Below are 21,702 nucleotides of genomic sequence, written 5' to 3'. Positions count from 1 at the left end.
GTGAAACCCCGTCTCTATTAAGAAATACAAAAAACTAGCCGGGCGAGGTGGCGGGCGCCTGTAGTCCCAGCTACTCGGGAGGCTGAGGCCAGAGAATGGCGTGAACCCGGGAGGCGGAGCTTGCAGTGAGCTGAGATCCGGCCACTGCACTCCAGCCTGGGCGACAGAGCGAGACTCCGTCTCAAAAAAAAAAAAAAAAAGAAAAGAAAAGAAAAGAAACTGAATATGAACTGGCTATTGGATGGTATTAGGGAATTACGGTTTGGAGCTTCAGAGGTATAAGAATGGTATTGTAATTATGCAGGAGTCATAATTTTTAGGCACGTCACCCTGAAGTAGTTAAAAGTAAAGTGTTATGATGCCTTCAGTTTACTTTCTAGTAGATCAGCAAAAATAAATACATGCACACAAATATAGAGGAAGAAAAATATAGTGAAATATAGTCATGGACTGCATAATGACATTTTGGTCAATGTTGGACCACATATACGATGGTGGTCCCATAAAATTATAACACAATACCATATTACTGTGCTTTTTCTATGTTTAGATACACACATCTCTCTGTGTTCCAACTGCCTACAACTCAGTACAGGAACATACTGCACAGGTTTGTAGCCTAGAAACAATGCAGGCTACACAATATATCCTACATGTGTAGTGGGCTGTGCCATCCAGGTTTATGTCAGTACACTCTATGATGTTCTCACAATGACACAATTTTACCTAACAACATCTTTCAGAACATACCCCGTTGTTAAGGGTTGTATGACTATATCAACAGTGTTTTACTTTAAGTGGTGTGTATGAGATCATTATACTATTCTTTTTTTTGTTTTTTGTTTTTTGTTTTGAGGCGGAGTCTCGCTCTGTCGCCCAGGCTGGAGTGCGGTGGCGCCATCTCGGCTCACTGCAAGCTCCGCCTCCCGGGTTCACGCCATTCTCCTGCCTCAGTCTCCCGAGTAGCTGGGACTACAGGCGCCCGCCACCACGCCCGGCTAATTTTTTGTACTTTTAGTAGAGATGGGGTTTCACTGTGTTAGCCAGAATGGTCTCGATCTCCTGAGCTTGTGATCTGCCAGCCTTGGCCTCCCAAAGTGCTGGGATTACAGGCGTGAGCCACCATGCGCTGCCTATACCATTATTTTAACTTTTCTGTATATTTGAAATTTTCCTAAGTTGGGAAAAGAAGTGAAAAACCGTATTCTTCTCCCTCTCCCCCGCTATCATTGACATGTGTAAACTCCTGGTGTTCATGGACAAAGTCTATGGGGAAATCGATGCACTTGGTGTATGATGTGGTTAATTTCTTTCTTATTTTGGCTTACTGTTACTTCACTTTTTAAGGACATAAGGAGGGGGAAACATCAACTCAAGCTTCCTAAGCTCAGCGACTGTGTCAGACTAAAGAGCTGCTGCCGCTTCTCTTGCCAGCTGGGCACTTTATCGGGTTAGCATCTGTAGCCTGATGGGGAGTGTGGTCAGGTCCAGGGAGGGTACAGCCAGGCCAGGGAAACTGGAGGTGCAGCCACCACGTGGAGACTCGATCTCCTCCCATCAGGATTCCCTCTAGGTCCTTCTCATCGTGCCTGTTGCTGGGCTACAGTCCTTCAGGTTCTGCTTCAGGACTTGTACACTGGAAAAGAGCTGGAAGCACTTTGGAGATTCTCTCAGCCAATCCCAGATGGCTGGCGCACAAAGAGCTCACATCCCCACCCTCCGTGGGAGTTTAGACAGGAGGAGGCTGGAACCAACTGCTTTCCCAGAAGGCTGGGACAAAAAAGAAATTTGCACAAAGCAAGGCTGGCACCTAGTGGATGCTTTTTATATTGACGTTTGTATTATACTTCTAACCAGAGAAAGTAACCTGGACAATCCCGACAGGCCTGGAGAAGGTGAGAAAAAATACAATTGTAGCACCCTGGTGGTGCTTCCCCTAAATTCACTAAATCCAAGCAACAGTAAAAAGAGTACACACGTGTGCACTCTAAAATCCAAACACGGAATGTCAGCCCGGTGTAGTGGCTCACGCCCGTAATCCCAAATTTGGGGAAGCTGAGCAGGGAGGATCACTCGAGCCGAGGAGTTCAAAATCTGGGCAACTTAGCAAGACCCCATCTCTACAAAAAAAATTAAAAACTATCCAGGCATGGTGGTGCATGCCCGTAGTCCCAGCTACTCAGGAGGCTGAAGCAGGAGGATCACTTGAGCCCAGGAGTCTGAGGCTGCAGTAAGCCATGATCATGCCACTGCGCTCCAGCCTGGACAACAGGGCGAGACTCCGTCTCAAAAGAAAAGGGGGAAAAAAAAACCCATGTCTAGTGAGGGAGAAAGGAACATGTGGAGACACCTGAAAAGAATTTGCCATAGGCTCTCCACTCATTAAAACTCATTTTGGTTGCCTAACACCAGATAATCTCTTACACCTGATTTCCAACCAATCAAGGACCTCCGTTCTAAAATGCTCGAGTTGCGAGTTTCTAGAACGGACCTATTTGTCTTTCACTTTCATCACTCTTGCTTCCTAGAAGGCCCTCCCTCAAATCCTAAAATCTTTTAGATTCCTGGCTCTTAATAGATCCATTTCTTTGTTGTGATGACTGTAATGGCTTCACTGGTGAAAGTTAATGACTCATTCTACCTCACGTCCTAATCAGTTGCTCAACTGTGTCTCCCTACTCATCCCTACGCCATAGTCCCACTCCTAGGGACATTCAACACGGTGTCAAATGCAGGGCCCTGAGCACCAGCTGTGAGAGAGTGGCAATAAAAACCCCCCAAAAAACAAAAAAAAAAGCCACTCCTGTCGAAGATACCCTCCCCACTCTTGTAGACCCTCCACTTCTTCCCTATCCTGTGAAACTGAAGTTCGAAATAAACACACAAAATCATTCATTCATGAGGTAAAAGTGTGGTAAGTACCGTGTGTAAAAACCTTATCAATGTTGCCCAAAGTGGGATGTTCAGATACACACATTCCTAAAGGAGCAATGAGATCATTTCTTCCAATGTCATGACTCCAGCCAGAGGCAGAAGAGCCACAATTCCCAATTTTTAAAAATCATCATCACAGTATTACTATCATATGAGAAAAGTAAATTTTAGTGTTATAACATTCCATGATGAAATCAATTCTTGGCTGGGCGCAGTGGCTCACGCCTGTAATCCCAGCACTTTGGGAGGCCGAGGCAGGCGGATCACCTGAGGTCAGGAGTTCAAGACTAGCCTGGCCAACATGGTGAAACCCTGTCTCCACTAAAAATACAAAAATTAGCCGGGCGTGGTGGCAGGCGCCTGTAATCCCAGCCACTTGTGAGGCTGAGGCAGAAGAATCACTTGAACCCGCAAGGCGGAGGTTGCAGTGAGCTGAGATCATACCACTGCACTTCAGCCTGGGCAACAAGAGCAAAACTCCATCTCAAAAAAAAAAAAAGAAACAAAATCAATTGTAAATTAACATATTGGCTTATCACAAGCCCAAAATTCCCATAGGACTTTTTTTTTTTTTTTTTTTTTGAGACAAAGTCTCGCTTTGTCTCAAAATCTGGTGGCGCGATCTTGGCTCACTACAACTTCCGCCTCCCGGATTCAAGCAATTCTCCTGCCTCAGCCTCCTGAGTAGCTGGGATTACAGATGCCCGCCACCATGCCCAGCTAATTTTTGTACTTTTAGTAGAAACAGGAGTTCGCCATGTTGGCTAGGCTGGTGTCGAACTCTTGACCTCAGGTGATCCGCCCGCCTCAGCTTCCCAAAGTGTTGAGATTACAGGCGTGAGCCACCACGCCCGGCCAGGATTTATTTTTAACTTTGGTAAAAAATATTGTGTGAAAGCTCATCTATAAATTGTTACAGCCGCACTGAGAGGCAATTTGATGGAACCTATTGAAATTTAAGGTACATGTAGCCCGTGACCAGAATTCCACCTCTCCTTACCCACCTGAGAAAGATGCTGGCTACAGGTGCACAGAAGGCAGGCACGAGGTCGCTGCAACTTCACTTTACTGAGAAACTGGAAGCACCCCAAGCATCTATCAATCAGGTAATGGTTCAACAGCCTGAGCTACCACCATGGTTCTCAGAAGTGCAGCAGGAACACAGCAGCAGCAGCATCACGTGGGACGCATTCTTTGGCCCCCATCCGGTTGAATGAGAAACTCCAGGGTAAGGCAAAGCGGTCTGTGTTTTAACCAGCCCTCCCGCTGATCCTGCTGCAGCTAAAATGAACCTAGTCCTATGTTATTAATTTGGAAAAGTCCTCCAAAATATATTGGGTTTTAAAAAAAACAACAAAAGCAAGCTCAAGTTGCAGAATGCTACATACAGTATACCATTTATGTGGGGGAAAGAAATCACTTATTTTCTAAGAGCACACCTGTATATATACAGATTCACAGGAACGACTTAGAGTCCAAAACTCTAAAGTAACAATGGTAGCCTCTGCATGTAATTACTAAGCTGGAAGGAGCCCAGGTGATGGGCAAAGTTAGCCTATCCTTAGGTGTCATGTTTACATCTTTTTTACCAGAATGTACTTCTATATTACTTGTCTAATTAATATGCATTTCTTAATGAGCTTCCTAGAATAGTCAGTCATAGAGCAGGAAAGAAGAATGGTGGTTACCAGGGGCTGGAGGGAGAGTTCATTGTTTAATGGATACGGAGTTTCAGTGTGGAAGGATGAGAAAGTTCTGGAGACGGATGGTGGTGATACACAGCGTGAATGTGCTCACTGCCACTGAACTGTGTACTTTAAATGGTTAAAATGGTAGATTTTATATTTTACAACTTTAAAAAATAAAAATAAGTGTGTTTTTTTGTTGTTGTTGTTTTGTTTTTTTTTTAAGACGGAGTCTCGCTCTGTCGCCCAGGCTGGAGTGCAGTGGCCGGATCTCAGCTCACTGCAAGCTCCGCCTCCCGGGTTTATGCCATTCTCCTGCCTCAGCCTCCCGAGTAGCAAGTGTGTTTTTTAAATGTTAACAGCTGTGAGGCAGCTCACATTCCCAGCTCAATTCCCAATGAAACAAACTATTCTAGCATGAAAACTGCCCTGTTCACAAGGCTCCTGGCAGTCACCAGTGCGGTGTGACCCCAGCCCAAGCAGGGGTGATTGGGCTAGGATGAACACCTGAACCAAAATGCAGTCAATCAGATGTTCCTCCCAGGAACTGGGAGTGTGGACTGGCTCAGGCTCCCAGCAGGAAACAAACACTTTTAAGCAGAGCTAACAGATTTTTATAAAGGGACTACAGTACTTACAACAGTGTGAGTGGAGTTAAGGGAGCCTACAGGGGAGAGTGAGGCATTCTGGCACAGGCAGAAAGCGACCAACAGAAGGAAATTGTCACTGGACTTCCAGCCAGAGTGAAGGGCATAGCCAGAGGACCAGGGCGGTCCCCACCAAACCACAGCCCTGCAGAGCTCAGCAGGAGAATGTAGACTCTGACCGCGTGGCCTCCCACCCTCCAATCTCCAGCAAGGGAGGTGAGCGGATGCCATCAGTGGAACTCAGCCTCCAAGGGCATAGAGCAGATGGAGAAAGGTGTGGGGAGAGGGCTGCATCTAAGACAGCAGAGAATTCCCAGCTCTCCTAAGAATCAGCAAGTGGCTGGATGATAACACCATAACCTCAGGAACAGTCAGGCAGCCAGACGACAGCAGGAACTCTAAGGCAGCAGTTAAGAGACCACACGGCACTTTGGGAGGCCGAGGCGGGTGGATCACCTGAGGTCAGGAGTTCGAGACCAGCCTAGCCAACATAGTGAAACCCCACCTCTACTAAAAATACAAAAAATTAGTCCGGCGTGGTGGCGGGCGCCTGTAATCCCAGCTACTCGGGAGGCTGAGGCAGGAGAATCGCTTGAACCTGGGAGGTGGAGGTTGTAGTGCGCCAAGATCTTGCTCCAGCCCAGGCAACAGTGCAAGACTCAAAAAGAAAAAAAAAAAAGAGAGACTACACAAAAGCCCTAATGATTCTGTCTCCTGTAATCCTCCCTGCAGCCAAGCTGTCTCTGTGTACCCTGACAATTCTCTGAAATTGTAATTACACTTGTTTTGCTTAAATGCCCCAATTTTTGTTTCTTACAACCAAATAATCTTTACTTAGCAAAGTGGGAGAATGAAAAGGCAAGAGACATTTAGGAAAATATTTCAAGAGGTATAAAGACACCAACAATAAAAGTGAATTCTAAAGCCCCCAAAGTTAAAAATAATGTATTGTCAAGACAGAGCAATGGAACAGAATGGATAGTGCTGAAACAGACTAGGATCCTACCATAATAAACCAAGCACAAGTGTGCAGGATGGAAAGAATAATCCACAGTGTGCAGAAAACGGGCTGTGTGTGTGTGTGAATCCCAAGTTAGAGCCTCATCTCACAAGACACACCGAAAAGAACTCCGTATAGCAGAGGCAGCTTTCAACTGCCTTAGCACAAGAACACATTTTACGTTGTGTACCCCCTAAAACAAGTTACTCTTAAGTACATGCAATGCACTGGCATATTCTATTTTAACTACATTTTCTTCTTTAAAAAGTGGTGGCTGCAACCCACTTTAATGATTTCATAATGCACTGAAAAGTCACAGTTTACTAAAGTGTAAAAAATATAAACACACACACACACAGAGATAACGAGAGAGACGAGAACAAAATGCAAGAAATACTTGCCTGGTTTCAGAAAAGGAACTTTTTTTAAGCTTAAAGTTTAAAGGAAAATAGTATCAGCTGGGTGCAGTGGTTAACACATGTAATCCCAGCACTTTGGGAGGCCGAAGCAGGCGGATCACTTGAGGTCAGGAGTTCGAGACCAGCCTGACCAATACGGTGAAACCCCATCTCTACTAAAAATACAAAAATTAGCCAGGCATGTTGGCAGGCAACTATAATCCCAGCTACTCAGGAAACTGAGGCAGGAGAATTGCTTGCAATTCGGGAGGCAGAGGCTGCAGTGAGCCGAGATCATGCCACTACACTCCAGCCTGGGTGACAGAGTGAGACTCTGTCTCAAAAGAAAAAGAAAGTAATGTCAAAAAAATGAAAAGGCAAACTGTGGAAAATATTTGTGGCATATCTTTGGAAAGGAATGATTCTCTTTTATAAAGACTTTATAGGTAAACAAGACAATGCCTTTTTAAGCATGGACCAGGATCTAAACCCACAATAAAGAAATACAAATGGCAATGAACATAAAAAAAAAAGTAGTTAAACTCAGTCATGATGAAATGGAAATAAAAACATGCATATGGAGGCTAAAATTGATGGAACCTTTCTGGAAGGGGATTTTGGTATATTTTTTAAGTCTTAAGGGAGTATGTATGTCATTTTTCTCAGTAACACTACTCCTAGAAATATCTCGTAAGGATACATTTTAAGAAAAATACAAAATGTGTCTGAGAATGTTCCCTCTAGCATTACCTACAACAAATTAAAACATGAGAACAGTGAAAGTATAATATGGGCGGAATAGTGAGAATCACAAACATGATTTCAAAGGATAATTGACAATGATACTGTGTGAAAGATGATAAAATGAGTATGTATTGATTCCAGTTTCCTAAGAAAAGCATGTATATTCATGCAAAGACAAAAATTAAAAGGAGACACACCAAACCATCATAGTTATCTCTGTCATATGATTTTATTTTCCTTCTTTGCCAAAATTTCCTCAATGAACATGTCACTGGCTTTCAAAACAATAGATTTTTACAGTCTTATTTTTTAAAAAAAGATTGTATTAAGTTCCCTTTTTCACCTTTGGAAAGGGGAACCGTGTCCACCCATAAGGCTATGTCTGGATTTCTTGATAACACCAAAGACAAAAAGGAATTTCCGTTAGAACTTATTCTCCTATCATGTAACAATTAACTGCTCTGAAAATAATCCCTTAGCCAGGCGCTGCACTCTGATGTTCAACGTGTACCCACAGACGCAGATCCATGGGGTTCTTACAGCATCCATGAGACAGGTGGCACTGCTGTTACTCTCCTGTCACGCTCCAGAAAAAAGAACTTGTGTTATCACTGCCACCTGTGGTGTGGACCCAGAACTAGCAGTCAGCTTCTGGACCCCAGTGTAGTCTCTTCTCACAACAGACCGACTTGCATTCCTGTCTGCCCTCCTTTTATTTCTTGTACCTCATCAAACCACAAAAGTCACCAACTGAGAGATTCTGCCAGTTGCACAACAATGTGACTATACTTCATGACACAGAACTGTACACTTAAAAATGATTAACATGGTAAATGTTATGTATATTTTGCCACAGAAAAAAGGGAGAGGCCCTTGTCGAGGTTGAGTCATGAATTACCAAGGTCAAAGTCTGGCTGAATCTATCCAGTTTGTTTTTTAGGTATAACCATATTCCTATGGTACCCATGCTCACCAGCAAGCTATTCCTAAACTATGAGAAAGCATCCTGACCAGCAACCCTAAGTGGGTGCCTGAGGAGACAAAACATCCACATTCCAGCCAGTCAATGGTTTTTTAACAATTCCTGTTAACAAAAGGAGAGTGGTTAGCAGGCAGTAAGAGGACGTAGCACAACACACAACGGAGCCAAGAACTCCAACCCTGTCAGTACAGACAGGCCAGACTTGTCCACACCACCAGCTACAAAGGCCATCCAGTTCATTTCTCTTACTCCACACTCTGGTCCAAACACAATCTTCCAATTACGAAACTGGTTTATTATGCGACTCTCCTGAGTACAAAGAAGGGTCACCACCCAACGGGAACATCCTGCTCCACTGAGAGGAATGTTACCTGTCACAAATAAACACAACATGCAACACAATTTCTCTTGGCAGCCTGGTTAGCGATTCGACTCTGTGAAATTGCATCAGCTCTAGAGACAAGAACAAAATTTGAAGTTTCTGAATCTGCAAAGCTTTGGTCCAGCTTTGAAATATCATGACCACACAGGACCAACTAAGGGAGCTGCTGAGTCCTCACTCAACTTCAGGGCTGCTTCCAGTCTCTGTTGAACTTTCTGGACAGCTCTAGGTCGGGGAGGAATCTCTAACAAACTAAACTACAACAGGGCCATGGGCAGGCCCGGGGCAACATGTTTTCATTACCTCGTTTTTATTTCCCTTTAAAAGCCCTTTCTAACTTCAGCACCCGAAAGATTATTTCCTCTCCCTTTGAGCCACAATTACCTAGGATATGCCAGGCCATTTTAAAGTGGTAATTTTCAACCTTTGGATTTCTCATATGACATCCAAACAAACTTTATTTTGCACTGCTTTCTACACAATGACTTATAATTCTGGGACCACAGGCATCTGCTATCATGCCCAGCTATTTATTTTCCTCAGAAATATTTTCATATTAGAAGTTACCCACACACATATGAACACAAGTTAAAGTATGGATGAGTACAGCCAACCCAGTGTCCTCACACAGAGTCAGCCAGCACCATGTGAAGATGAAGCACTACCCACCCCACCCCACGCTTTGTCCACACCAGGCGTCCTCTGTCTGAATGACACCTGCTAATCCTGTTACACTGCTACGGCTTCTCATTCTGCCACTGCTTTGTGATCCACTGCGCAATTTTGTCAGCATAAGGACAGTGCTGAGGTGCCACAAAAGTCAAAGGCTAACTACATTTGATTAAAATTAAATCTAATTTTATGCCTGAGTTGTCTTCAAAGACATGATCACAAATGGTCACAGGAGGAGCATCGAAAAAGCCACTGCTGCCTGGGTGGGTTTACCAGTTATCTTACCAATTACAACTGAAAGAAATTACAGCTAAGGGATGGCAAGAATTCAAATCTGGCCAGGCATGGTGGCTTCCAACCTAAGCACCACGCCCAGCCAGCACTTTGGGAGGCCAAGGCAGGAGGATCACTTGAGCCTAGGAGTTTAGGACCAGCAACATGGCAAAACCTAATCTCTACAAAATAAATACCAAAATTAGCCGGGCATGGTGGTGTGCACTTCTAGCTCCAGCTACTCAAGAGGATGAGAGGTGGAAGGATCACTTGAACTGGGGAAGCATGATCATGCCACTGCACTCCAACTTGGGTGAGAACGAGACCCTGTCTCCACACACACACAAAAAACAAGGGAATTCAAATTTGAAGAGAATAGAACAAATATCAGTTTCTCCTACCTCACTATCACTCTTTCTTGGGATCCCTGGGGTCCCCGCTCCTGCCCAGGGCCAGGCCTGGGGGCTCTTTCTCTATTCAGACCACGCCCTTGGGAAGCTCACCCAGTCTTGGACGGCTTTAATGTCACATCTATGCCAACACCAAATTACTACCTCCATCCAACCTCTCCCCCAAGTTACGTGGGTGTGTACCTGCATGCCTAATAGGTATCTATAACTCAAAATGTCCAGAACTCAGTTCCTGATCTCCCCTCACAAACCCACTCCACCCACAGCAGCATCCAGGTGCTAGCAAAAAGCACCTGTGAATCATACCTGCTTTCTGGCTTCCTTGCACATCTCAAAAGAAATCCCATCAGCTCTAACTTCCACATATCAGAAGTCAACCAATTCTTTCCAACTCCAATAACACCACCCTGGCCCAAGTCACCATCGCCTCTTCCCTGGATTGCTCTAAAAGCACACTACCGGTTTCTGCCTTTCAAGAAACTGTCCTTCAGTGCTTTCTCAACACAACAGCCAGGATGATACTGAATTCTTAACACAGAAGGCAGACCATGTCACTCTCTCAAACTCTCAGTTAGCATAAGACAGTTCCTACAATGGCCTCAAGGCCCTACACAACCTGACTGCTCGCTACCTTCTGCTTTAATCTCCTTTTCTCACTATGTACCACATGGACCGCCTCTCAGTCTTCCATACAGCAGGCTCATGCGGACCTTAGACTCAAGCTCTTTTCTCTTCCCCAGATACCTACTTCCCAGACACCTCTTCCCAGTCTATATTCAAATCTCCCTCTCAATAAACCCTACCCTGATCATGTATTTAATTCTGCAACCAGCACTCCCTCACCCTAACTCCCAGCCTCCTTAATCTGCTATTCCACCTGTAGGGTGCCACCTTCTAACATAGGTCCGTGGCCTGTTAAGAGCTGGGTTGCACAACAGGTGAGTGGAGGGTCAGCCAAAGCTTCATCTGTATTTACAGTCGCTCCCCATCACTCACATCACTGCCAGAGCTCCACTTCCTGTCAGATCAGCAGCGGCATTTGATTCTCATAGGAGGGCTGTACTGTGAGGGATCTAGATGGCATGCTCCTTATAAAAATCTAATGCCTAATGATCTGTCACTGTCTCCCATCACCCCCAGATGGAACTGTGTAGTTGCAAGAAAACAAGCTCTGGGCTCCCACTGATTCTACATTATGGTGAGTTGTATAATTATTTCATTATATATTACCATGTAATAATATTAGAAATAAAGTGCACAATAAATGTAATGTACTTGAATCATCCTGAAACCATCCCCTGCCCCACCCGGTTCATGGAAAAACTGTCTTCCACCAAACCAGTCCTTGGTGCCAAAAAGGTTGGCATTTACTCACTCATACATTGTTTATGGCCATCATCTCCCTGGTAGAATGTCAGCTTCTCAAAGGCAGATATCCTCCCCTGCTGCTGTTCAGTGGTTATACATCAAGCTACTAAATAATCCCTGACACAGAGTAAGCAATCAAGAAGCACTTGCTGAATGAATGAATGTAGCATGTTGGGCATTAACCTCCAATGGAATTATAACAACCCCAGATATATCAATGCACCCAATGTTTCCATTATGAAGTCCCAATTTCTGAGCCTCACCAGAAGTATTAACCATTCTACTATGGCTTCAAAATCCCCAAACCTGAGGCCCTGACATCTACTCACATTAAAACCTTCTCATATTCATTTATACCCAAATAATTCTCTTTTAAAAATTCATCTCAAATACCACCACCTTTTTAGGATTGCTACCAAAAAGTATTTAAACCAGAATCTAATCATAAGGAAACAATTGGACAAATTCACAATGTAGGACATTCTACAACATGGCTTAATTTATGTGGACTCATTTAAATATTAAAATCCACACACACACAGGATGAGGGTGACTATTCTGAATTATTAGAGCAATATGACAAGTAATTACAATATATGATGACTGACTTGATTGTGGTTGGAGGGCTGAAATTTTTCAAAATGAAAAGTTGGGAAGAAAAATTAATCTCAAAAAAGAAAATACAGGAAAAAGGCAATGAAATACTCTAAAAATAGAAGATTCTTTTCGTAACAAGCCTCATTTAACTCTGGATTTTTCTAAACCAAAAAAATAATTAGAAATTACCATATGGTTTGTCATCATTTACTTCTTTAGGCAGAGTTAGGTATAAGGGAAATCAGACTCATAAGCCAAGTGTTGGTTACCAGTACAGGACTGAATTTACCAGCACATCTCTTTCTTTACTGTCACTACAGCCCTGGGTTGTGAAGTCACAACCCAGCCAAGTGGGAATGCATGAAGAATCAACCAGCTATAGCTGACACTAGACTAACACAAATGTCTTGATTCTTTCACTTCGTTGCAAATTCCAGGTTATCCACAAGCTTTGAAAGCATTTACCTATTTAATGCCAGGGGAGCAAAATTGCTTTTTAAAAACCTTCACACCACAAGCCCAAACATGTGGCTGTATTCTTCTACATATACCACAAGACAAGCACTGGGTAAAGATGAATATTTATTCACTTTACAAAGAGAATGGTATTAAATTGCCATAAACAGCTCCATTTATAGACAAATATAACTGTACATTACACCAGCAGCTGGTTCAAACTTGCTTTCCCAAGATGCTTATATGGTTCTGGCTCTTAAGTTGAGCACACAAATCTCTGTTCTGCCATTGGTATTAAAAAGTCCCTCAAAGATAATGGTTTTGTTTTACATATTCACAGGTGGGAAAAAATAAATCCATCTGTCCAGCCGTTTCTTAGAGGTGAGCTTCCATCTGCATGTCCCCTAGTGAGCACTAAGCCAACATCGGCTCATTCTTTTAAAAAAAAAAAACTACTGATAATTTGCAAAGGCTTTTGTAGCACACCAAAATATTTATACATACATAAAAAATCTTGAGTGAGATTTATCATTTTGAAGGTAAACAGATACCCTAACACTGCCAAGAGTAGGTAATGAAAAGGAAGGAAAACATTAAATTATTTAATTATAAAAATATTTTCTTTGGAAAAAAATTCCAACAAGGTTATCATTAATATCTAAAACCAAAGAGAAAAAATAAACAATTGTTCTTTGATCCATTAGTAATTTAAATAAAATGAAAACCTCTTCAAAAGCAGCTACAACTGAATTTTTTTAAAAGTTGCAGGTAATGAGCACTTCTAATCTATATACTGATGATTCTTTACAAGCAATTTGCAGTCAAGAAAAATCCTTAATAAGGCTAATCTAGCTTTTTTAATGACCATAATTTTTGTTTTAAAAAAAATACTTCACATGACAGCTTAAAAAATAAGTGGTTATTTTGGGGAAGCACTCCAAATATTCAATCTGACTCATGTCAGATTATCACAGTTAATACACAAACTAGGGATACTGATGATTTTTTTTAATTACCATCGTTTTCACCTCAGTTTTTAGTTATCCCTTCATATTTTATGAAAATGTATCAAATTAAATGTACTAAATTAAAAAAATTTTCACTAGTGCTGCTTTGCATCTGGATTTGATGAAAGATACCAACCTGAGATAAGAGCTGACTCCTTCACAACAGTCCAGTTCTTGAACTCCTATGGGAAAGGTCTTTATCTGCACTTGTCAATTCTTGATATAACCAATCAGACTAGGATATTATATTATAAAAATATACCATATATTGGACACTGATGTCAGTACATTGCAGAAAATGTGTCTATATACTGTGTAAAGTTTATTAACATTTGAATGAAACACTCTTATTTACACAGTCAAGTCTGGGGTGCTCAGGGCAGCAAAGTGGCATGGGATCCACCGCTGTGAATTTGGAAATGTGCAGCGGTCCTTGGCATCCTGGCACAGAGGCAACCCTCACCACTGGGCAAGGTGAGCCAGAGTTTATATGGTTTGACCGGCTTGCTTTGCAGTCTTCATTCTTCTTCACTTTCATTTTCAGGATCTAAGTCAGAATCTCCATTTAATTCTTTTTCACTTGCTATATCTCTGTCCTCACCATTTTCTTCATCTTTTCCTTCAGCATCCTCATCTTCCTCTTCATCAACGTCCTCATCTTTTTCACTTTCACTCTCCTCCTCATCTTCATCCCAATTATCCTAGTAGAAATACCAACAAGGAAAGCATTCATGAAGGCCTCATTCTTACAGAGTATGAGGATATACAGGCTGATGTACATACAGGGAACAAATCACTCACTTCAGAATCCTTATCTGCTATTTCATCGTCAGACTCCTCTTCAGAAGATTCTGTAAGGGGAGAAAAAATCCAGCCTTAATTTTAGAAGAAAACAGAGGGTATAGCCTGGAAAATAAACAGAACCAGTTTCCTGAACTTACTTTTAGAAATATTATTTATATTTAGCAATTATCCAACTAAGACATAAATTTTTTTTTTTTTTTTTTTTTTTGCAGGCTGGAGTGCAGTGGAGCGATCTTGGCTCACTGCAGCCTCTGCATCTCGGGTTCAAGCCTCAGGCTTCTGCGTCAGCCTCCTGAGTAGTCACCACATCCAGCTAACTTTTGGTAGAGATGGGGTTTCACCATGTTGTCCAGGCCAATCTCGAACTCCTGGACTTAAAGGATCCACTCACATCTGCCTCCCTAAGTGCTGGGATTACAGGCGTGAGCCACCACACCTGGCTAATTTATTCTTACATGTATAAAGGTATATTCATTATATTATTCCTTCAAGATCTCATTGGGCCAAACCACCTAGCCAAACCCCTTACAAAAATCTCATCTTAAAATACTAAGCCATATCAGGGCCACCAAATAGCCCCAGTGGATGAGGAAAACTTCAACACAGAAAAGCTGGCTTATGGAAGAATTAGCATTATTTTTAATCCACCAAGTACTAACAATGTAATATTAGCAACTGATAAATTAGATGTATGATTGTTGGGGGGGGGTAAACACTCAAACATTAAAAAAAATTAACACAGCTAGATTATTTTCTAAGCACTAAGGACAATGTATCTCACAATGGAGAGGAAAAAACTGTGAACACGCACAATGTGGTTCTTGGTGTGATATAATATGAGTGATGAGCACTGATGCAACCCCTCCAAAAATAAAATCTAATCAAACCTTTAGACCTCACATTCAGTTTAAAGGAACTGTAGCTTACAGGAGCAAACTAAAAGAAGCCAAAAGGAAGCAAATCCACAACCACAAGGTGGGGCATTCTGTGAAATACACTTTCCAGTCTCCCGCCAAGTCCATGTCATGAAAAGGGGAGTTCTTAAAAAATAAAAAGAGACTTCAGAAACACAGTAACCAGATTCAACCCCATGATGCACAACTCGAGTCTAGCATGGGAAAAACCACTTTAAAGGGTATTTTATGGATAACTGGAGAAAGATGAAGATAAACTGGGCACTGGATAAAACTAAGGAATTGATTTCGTTAGGTGTGCTAATGTTATCATAGAATGGGGTTCCTATTTTTTTAAGACATTCTAACATCCTTCTTCTATCTACTTTTTCTTAAGAAAATAAATCATTATCTCCAGATGAAGTTCCCTTACATGCCCATCTCCCTAAGCCCATTCCCTAAAAGAAACCACTATTGTGAGCTTCTCATTCCTCAGTATGCTGTTATAACATATACATTATATTACTCATGAATTACACAAGTACATATTCACGAAAGACTTATACAGCAGTTCCCCCAATATGTGTTCCTTTTCCCCAGTTTCAGTTTCCCTTGGCAACTGCAGTCCAAAACTATTAAACGGAAAATGTAACAAATCAAGGATTTCTGAGTTTTCCATTGCGTGCTGTTATGTGCAGCATGGTGAAGTGTCATGCTATCTGGCTCCGCATGGCCGGAGAGGTAACTCATCCCTCTGTCTGGCTTCGCTGTCTACACTAACCACCCGTTAGTCATTTAGTAGCCACCTCAGTTACCAAACCGAACGTTACAGTATCGCGGAGCTTATGTTCAAGCCACCCTTATTTTGCTTACTAATCCTTTACAATTATACGATGCTATACAGAAGGTATCATTTTATGACTTGATTTTGTAATCAAACTTATGCATGTTAACTCGACCTCGACTCCAGGCACTCTGGCTAAAGTAGTGTTATGCTAAAGGAATAAATCATTTTAAACATGCTCCCACTAAGGAAGAATTATGTTGTTTACAAGTCTTTTTCTTAATTATAAAGGCTGCAATGAACATACTTATATAATCTCTTTACATTTATGTTTTAAAGCTATGTTGTCAAGCCTTTTAGCCTTAAAATGCTTTCACATTCTTAAAAAACTGAGGGCTCCAAAAAGTTTTTGGTTATGTGGGAAAAGTCTACCTATATTTATCACATTCAAATTCAATTTTTAAATTTAAGAATATTTAATCTGTTTACAAATGCCCATCCATTACATGTTAACATAAATAATGTTTTAATGAAAAATGGTATTTCTGTGCTCACTTCGGCAACACATATACTAAAATTGAAAAATGGAATTTCCAAAACAACAACAACAAATTCTACTAAGTAGAGTGGCACTGTTACGAACTTCTCATATTTGCTTCTGCATTCTATTTTTTGGATATGTTGTTTTATTTGAACTATATGAAGAAAATCTAGCCTCCCACAGACAACTGGTTGAAAAGTGGAGGACATCATGAGCTTCTCGAAGAGTTCCGGGCATCCCCATAGGTCCTCTGTTCATACTTGGAGAAGTGTTGGTCCTTGGGACACACAAAAGCACTTCGGGATCCAAGCACTTTGGGATCACTTTGGGACTGCCCCCGATGAATGGAAGGATATGCAAACTGCAAACTTTGAGATTACAAAGTTGCTCTCTAATAAGAATGCACACATACTCCCACCACAGCATGAGTTCCCATTTCCCAAATCATGGCCAACACCTGACCATTTTTACTCTTTTAAATTTCTCCATTTCTCACAATATGGAATGTGATGTGTGATGTGATGATGGTAAAATTTTTTGTTCCATGTAAATTACCGTGTTTCTAACGATTTACTGAGCAGGCTATCTTCTCCACAATGAGACAATACACACCATCAATTAATACACCAAGAGTCCACAGAGCTGCGGGTTTTTCAGGGGTAACTATGCCAATCCATTGGTCTAGCTGTAACTCTACATCTACGATCAATTTGCTACTCAGGATATTTGAGGATGATCTAAAATGTTCTCTTTTTGACATTTCCAGGTTTTGTTATCAAGATTCTACTTGGCTCATAAAATGACTAAATTGTTAGTACATGACAAAAAGGACAGCCCAGTGTTGTGGGTCATGCTTCTATTCCCAGCATTTTGGGAAGCTGATGCGAGAAGACTGTTTTTGAGGCCACATGCACAACACCAGCTTGGGCAACAAAGAGACCTCATTTCTACCTTAATAAAAAAAAAAAAAATTAGCCAGGCACAGTGGCTCAAGCCTGCAGTCCCAGCTACTCTAGAGGCTAAAGCAGGAGGATTGCTTGTGTAGGAGTTTGAGGCTGCAGTGAGCTATGATCGACCTCGAGCCACTGCACTCCAGCCTGAGCAATAGACAGACCCTGTCAAAAACAACAACAAAAAAAGACTTGTTCTTTGAAGGCTTGATCAAATAACCTTCAAAATTTCTGGGCGTATCTTGTGAGAGGTTTTATAAAGTCAATTTTAGAGCTACTGGCTTTTTCAAACTTTTTATTTCTTTTAAAGTCAATTTTGGTCATTAACGTTTCCTTAAAAATTAACTATACCACCTAGATTTTTAAATGTATTAACATTAAGTTTTTTCATATAGTGTTCTTCTATTTAAATCTTTTCCATACCTGGCCGGGCACGGTGGCTCACACCTGTAATCCAAGCACGTTGGGATCACTTGAGCCCAAGAGTTTGAGACCAGCCTGGGCAACATAGTGAAACTCTGTCTTGACAAAAAATCTCAAAGTTGGCCAGGCATGGTGGTAGCACGCCTGCAGTCCCAGCTACTCAGGAGGCTGAGGCAGGAAGACTGCACTGAGCCCAGGAGATCGAGGCTGCAGCGAGCTGTGAGCACGCCATTGCACTACAACCTGGGCAACAGCCTGAGACCCTGTCTTAAAAAAAAAAAAAAAAAGAAAAAATCTCTTCCATACCTAATGCCCTTTTTGTCATTGTATTATACTTGTGCCTTTTCTTTTCTTATCTGATCAACCACAGACTTTTGCCATGGACTTGCCTATTTTAATTAGAGGAGGCTTGCCAAAGGAAGATCTTACACTGATGTTTCCACAAAGATAACAGAACTCAGTCACTGAAAACTGAATGTTGTAATTCTAGACTCCATCCCATACCCCCCATCTTTACCTTCTTCATACACCAACTTTGCCTTCTGTCCAGGGGAAGGTGCTCCCTTTGTTTTCTCTGATGCTGTTACCTGGAAGAAGATGAAGTACTGTTCTGAAGTAGAGTATAAGCATATCCCAAGTATCACAACCACCAGCATTCCCAACCTTCCCACTGTTGCTAACTCACCCTCCACCACTGTAATGGAGGACTTTCACACAATACAGAGCAAAAAAAATCCTTCAGATACAAGAGAGAAAGAATTACTCTGTAAAGCTGAAAAACTCTGAGGTGATTAGAATATCTTTCTGTGCCAGAATTTTAACTGTATAAATACCCTGTAACTTACTAACTGTATAACAATTGAAACACAACAGTGAGAAAAAAATTTGAATAAAAGTTGAAATAGGCACAACTAAGCTTTCTTACTGTCAAATTGATAAGCTTTCCAAGTTAAAGACTAGATCCTGATTTACCAATTTCTTATTGAAACAGGGAGCTCTCAGCCAGGCGTGGTGGGTCACGCCTGTAATTCCAGCACTTTAGGACGTCAAGGTGGGAGGATCCCTTGAGCCTAGGAGTTCAAAACCAGCCTGGGCAATGCCATCTCTACAAAAAATTTAAAAATTAGCCAGGCATGGTGGTGCATCCCTGTAGTCCCAGCTACTTGGGAGGCACCTGAGCAAGGCTGCAGTGAGCTATGATCACGCTACTGCAGTGCAGCCTGAGCAACAGAGCAAGACCCTGTCTCAAAATGATCCCTATTCCTCTCTCCATTCCTACCATATCCAAAAGTTTTAGCCCAGAACAATACAATTTACTCACTTGTGTAATCAGAAGAATAAGCTTTCCATGAAGGTGTGAAAGTTTCTGAAAAGTTTTGACTCTGCTTTCCATTAACTGGTAGAGCGTCCCCAGCTGGGGTACCAGGTCAGGCAACTAGAGAAAAAAATGATCATTTGGCCCTATTAACATATTAGAGATGACAAACATGCAAATCATGCTCAGCTATGCCTCAGTATTTAGCCACTGCACCACACATCTGCTTACAAGTACTTCCAGTGGCAGTGGCTACTTGCAACACAGCCTAACAACATCACGAATTTTCACAGAAGACCCTCAATGTCCTAAGAGGAAAAAATAATAGTCTTATAAAAAAACAATGATACAAGTGCAAGAGAGTGAAACTGCAAGGTGAGACTTTTCTGTATTGATCGAATTATTTCAGATAAGGCCAATATCCAGTATAAAGTAGACAGGAAATTAAAAATGCCTCTACCACATACCTCCAGGCTAAAGAGGCTTTCCTCTGAATCTTACCCTCTGATGCTAACATATTATCTACCCTTACCATAAGGCCCAAAGAGGTAGAGAAACCTTTTCCCAGCTCCCAGAGACCAGCAGAACACAGTACAAAGCTGACCTTTTGCATTTTAAATATACTTCCTGTTAATGAGTCCTCTGAAGCATGCTTACAAAATGAAAGTAGGACACTCTCTTTTTTGCTCCCATGTTGCTCTCGTCGGAGTCTTTTGTATTGAGAATATTGCTGTTACATTTGGAACACAACACGACTGATAAAGGCCTGGCTCCTCCAGGTTCGTTGAGGAATAAAACAATGGTAATTTGCCTTTCTCATAAAATCTTAAAAGGCCCCTTGCTCTCTCTGCTTTCACACAGATGATCATTTTTAACATTATGAAAGGAAACCATCATGGCCATAATTTTTCTATCCTAGATCAACTATAAAAAGCAACTGGAAAAATATAAATGCCTCTTTTTAAAGGAAGCCATTTGGAAGTCCAGAACAAAGGTCTTCCTGTCCCACTGCCTTCAAACACCTGCATCTGGTTAATTTTCCTCCCATCTCTGGGCTCTAAGAACAATGCTGGCGGCTGGGTGCAGTGGCTCACCCGTAATCCCAGCACTTTGGGAGGCTGAGGCAGGAAGATCACCTGAGGTCGGGAGTTCGAGACCAGCCTGACCAACATGGAGAAACCCCATCTCTACTAAAAATACAAAAATTAGGCGGGCGTGGTGGTACATGCCTGTAATCCCAGCTACTTGGGAGGCTGGGGCAGGAGAATCATTTGAACCCAGGAGGCAGAGGTTGCGGTAAACCAAGATCGTGCCATTGCATTCCAGCCTGGGCAAAAAGAGCAAAACTCCGTCTCAAGAAAAAACAAAAAAAGAACAATGCTGGCTTCCCCAACTCACCCCCTACCCCCAGGACATGCTTTCATCTGTCCCTGTAGCACTACAGAAAAAGGGACCCCACTCTTTACCCCTGATTAGCCTTTCCCTGCACTGCTGTTTCTGATGCTTTAGTAAATAAGTGTTTCATTCAAATGTTAACTTTAAACAGCAGACAGACATGAAAATTAGTAAAGCAAGGTTTAAGGTGACTGCATTCCAATTTATCACCTCCCTTTTGTGTCCCTGGTCAGACTATGAGCTCCAAGAAGATGGGGACCAGAGTGTTTTGTACAGTGCTGAATTCCCATGCCTGGCATAGCCCTTGGCTTAGAGAAAGCACTTAAAAATATCTGCAAAGGAAGGAAGAAATGAAGGAAAAGAGCGAGGAAAAACATGGTTTCCTCGATAACTGCTACGGGCTGAGGGGCCCTCCCTACACCATTCTTTGGTCTGTTCTGCCATGACCTTGAATGTTACACCACGACTATTCTGATAGTTATACCTCAGGAGTTGATTCCAGAAAAGATTTCACTACAAGGCCTCCTGGTCTCTCCTCACTTCTAAGCAAGTAACTGAGGCCACATTAGTGTTGCCCCATTTGCCATCCAGATTCCTAAGATCCGACATCTGCTGGGATCGTTCATGCAACTGTAATACCCCTCGGCCACCCTCTTACCAGAGCTCCCAGGTCACCTCCCAAGAATCCTACAGGTTGGGAGACCCAGTATCCATCCTTACTGTTGTCTCCACGCCATTCCAGCATCTTACCGAGTTCTCCCCAGACACACAAAGAACAAACTACTGACCTCAAAGCAGATTAACCAAGTTTTCCCTAATTCAAGCCACTGAAGGCAAACGAGCCAGTGACAGAGAACAAGGGACTGCGACAAGGCAAGAGCTGGGTGCGACTGTGTTAAGAAGAGCTACAGTTTAAAGAACAATTCAGGATTTTTTTACAACTATCCACTAAAAACTTAAAACTTAATGTAAAACACTAGATAAAGAAAAAGAATTGAATACTTTCATTTCCAGCTTAAAATATAACAGATGTAATGATGTG

The 21,702-nt window shown here is 42.1% G+C and overlaps 1 protein-coding gene across 1 annotated transcript in view; it reads right to left on the bottom strand.

Moving 5' to 3' along the window:
* Positions 1 to 12,656: 12,656 nt before the first annotated feature.
* The window catches only part of WDR43 (WD repeat domain 43), a 56,664-nt gene continuing 47,618 nt past the window's right edge, over positions 12,657 to 21,702 (bottom strand). The window contains exons 15-18 of the mRNA XM_025354795.1: positions 19,272 to 19,385; positions 18,468 to 18,537; positions 14,357 to 14,406; positions 12,657 to 14,256 (exon numbers count right to left, since the gene is read on the bottom strand). Coding sequence (XP_025210580.1) covers positions 14,074 to 14,256; positions 14,357 to 14,406; positions 18,468 to 18,537; positions 19,272 to 19,385 — 417 coding nt within the window. The 3' untranslated portion in view covers positions 12,657 to 14,073. The remainder of the gene's footprint in view (positions 14,257 to 14,356; positions 14,407 to 18,467; positions 18,538 to 19,271; positions 19,386 to 21,702) is intronic.

Source organism: Theropithecus gelada, chromosome 13 (assembly GCF_003255815.1).
Source record: "Theropithecus gelada isolate Dixy chromosome 13, Tgel_1.0, whole genome shotgun sequence".
Taxonomy (NCBI): Eukaryota; Metazoa; Chordata; class Mammalia; order Primates; family Cercopithecidae; genus Theropithecus; species Theropithecus gelada.
The sequence above is the reverse complement of the archived record's forward strand: the minus strand, read 5'-3'. Positions and strand labels throughout refer to the sequence as shown.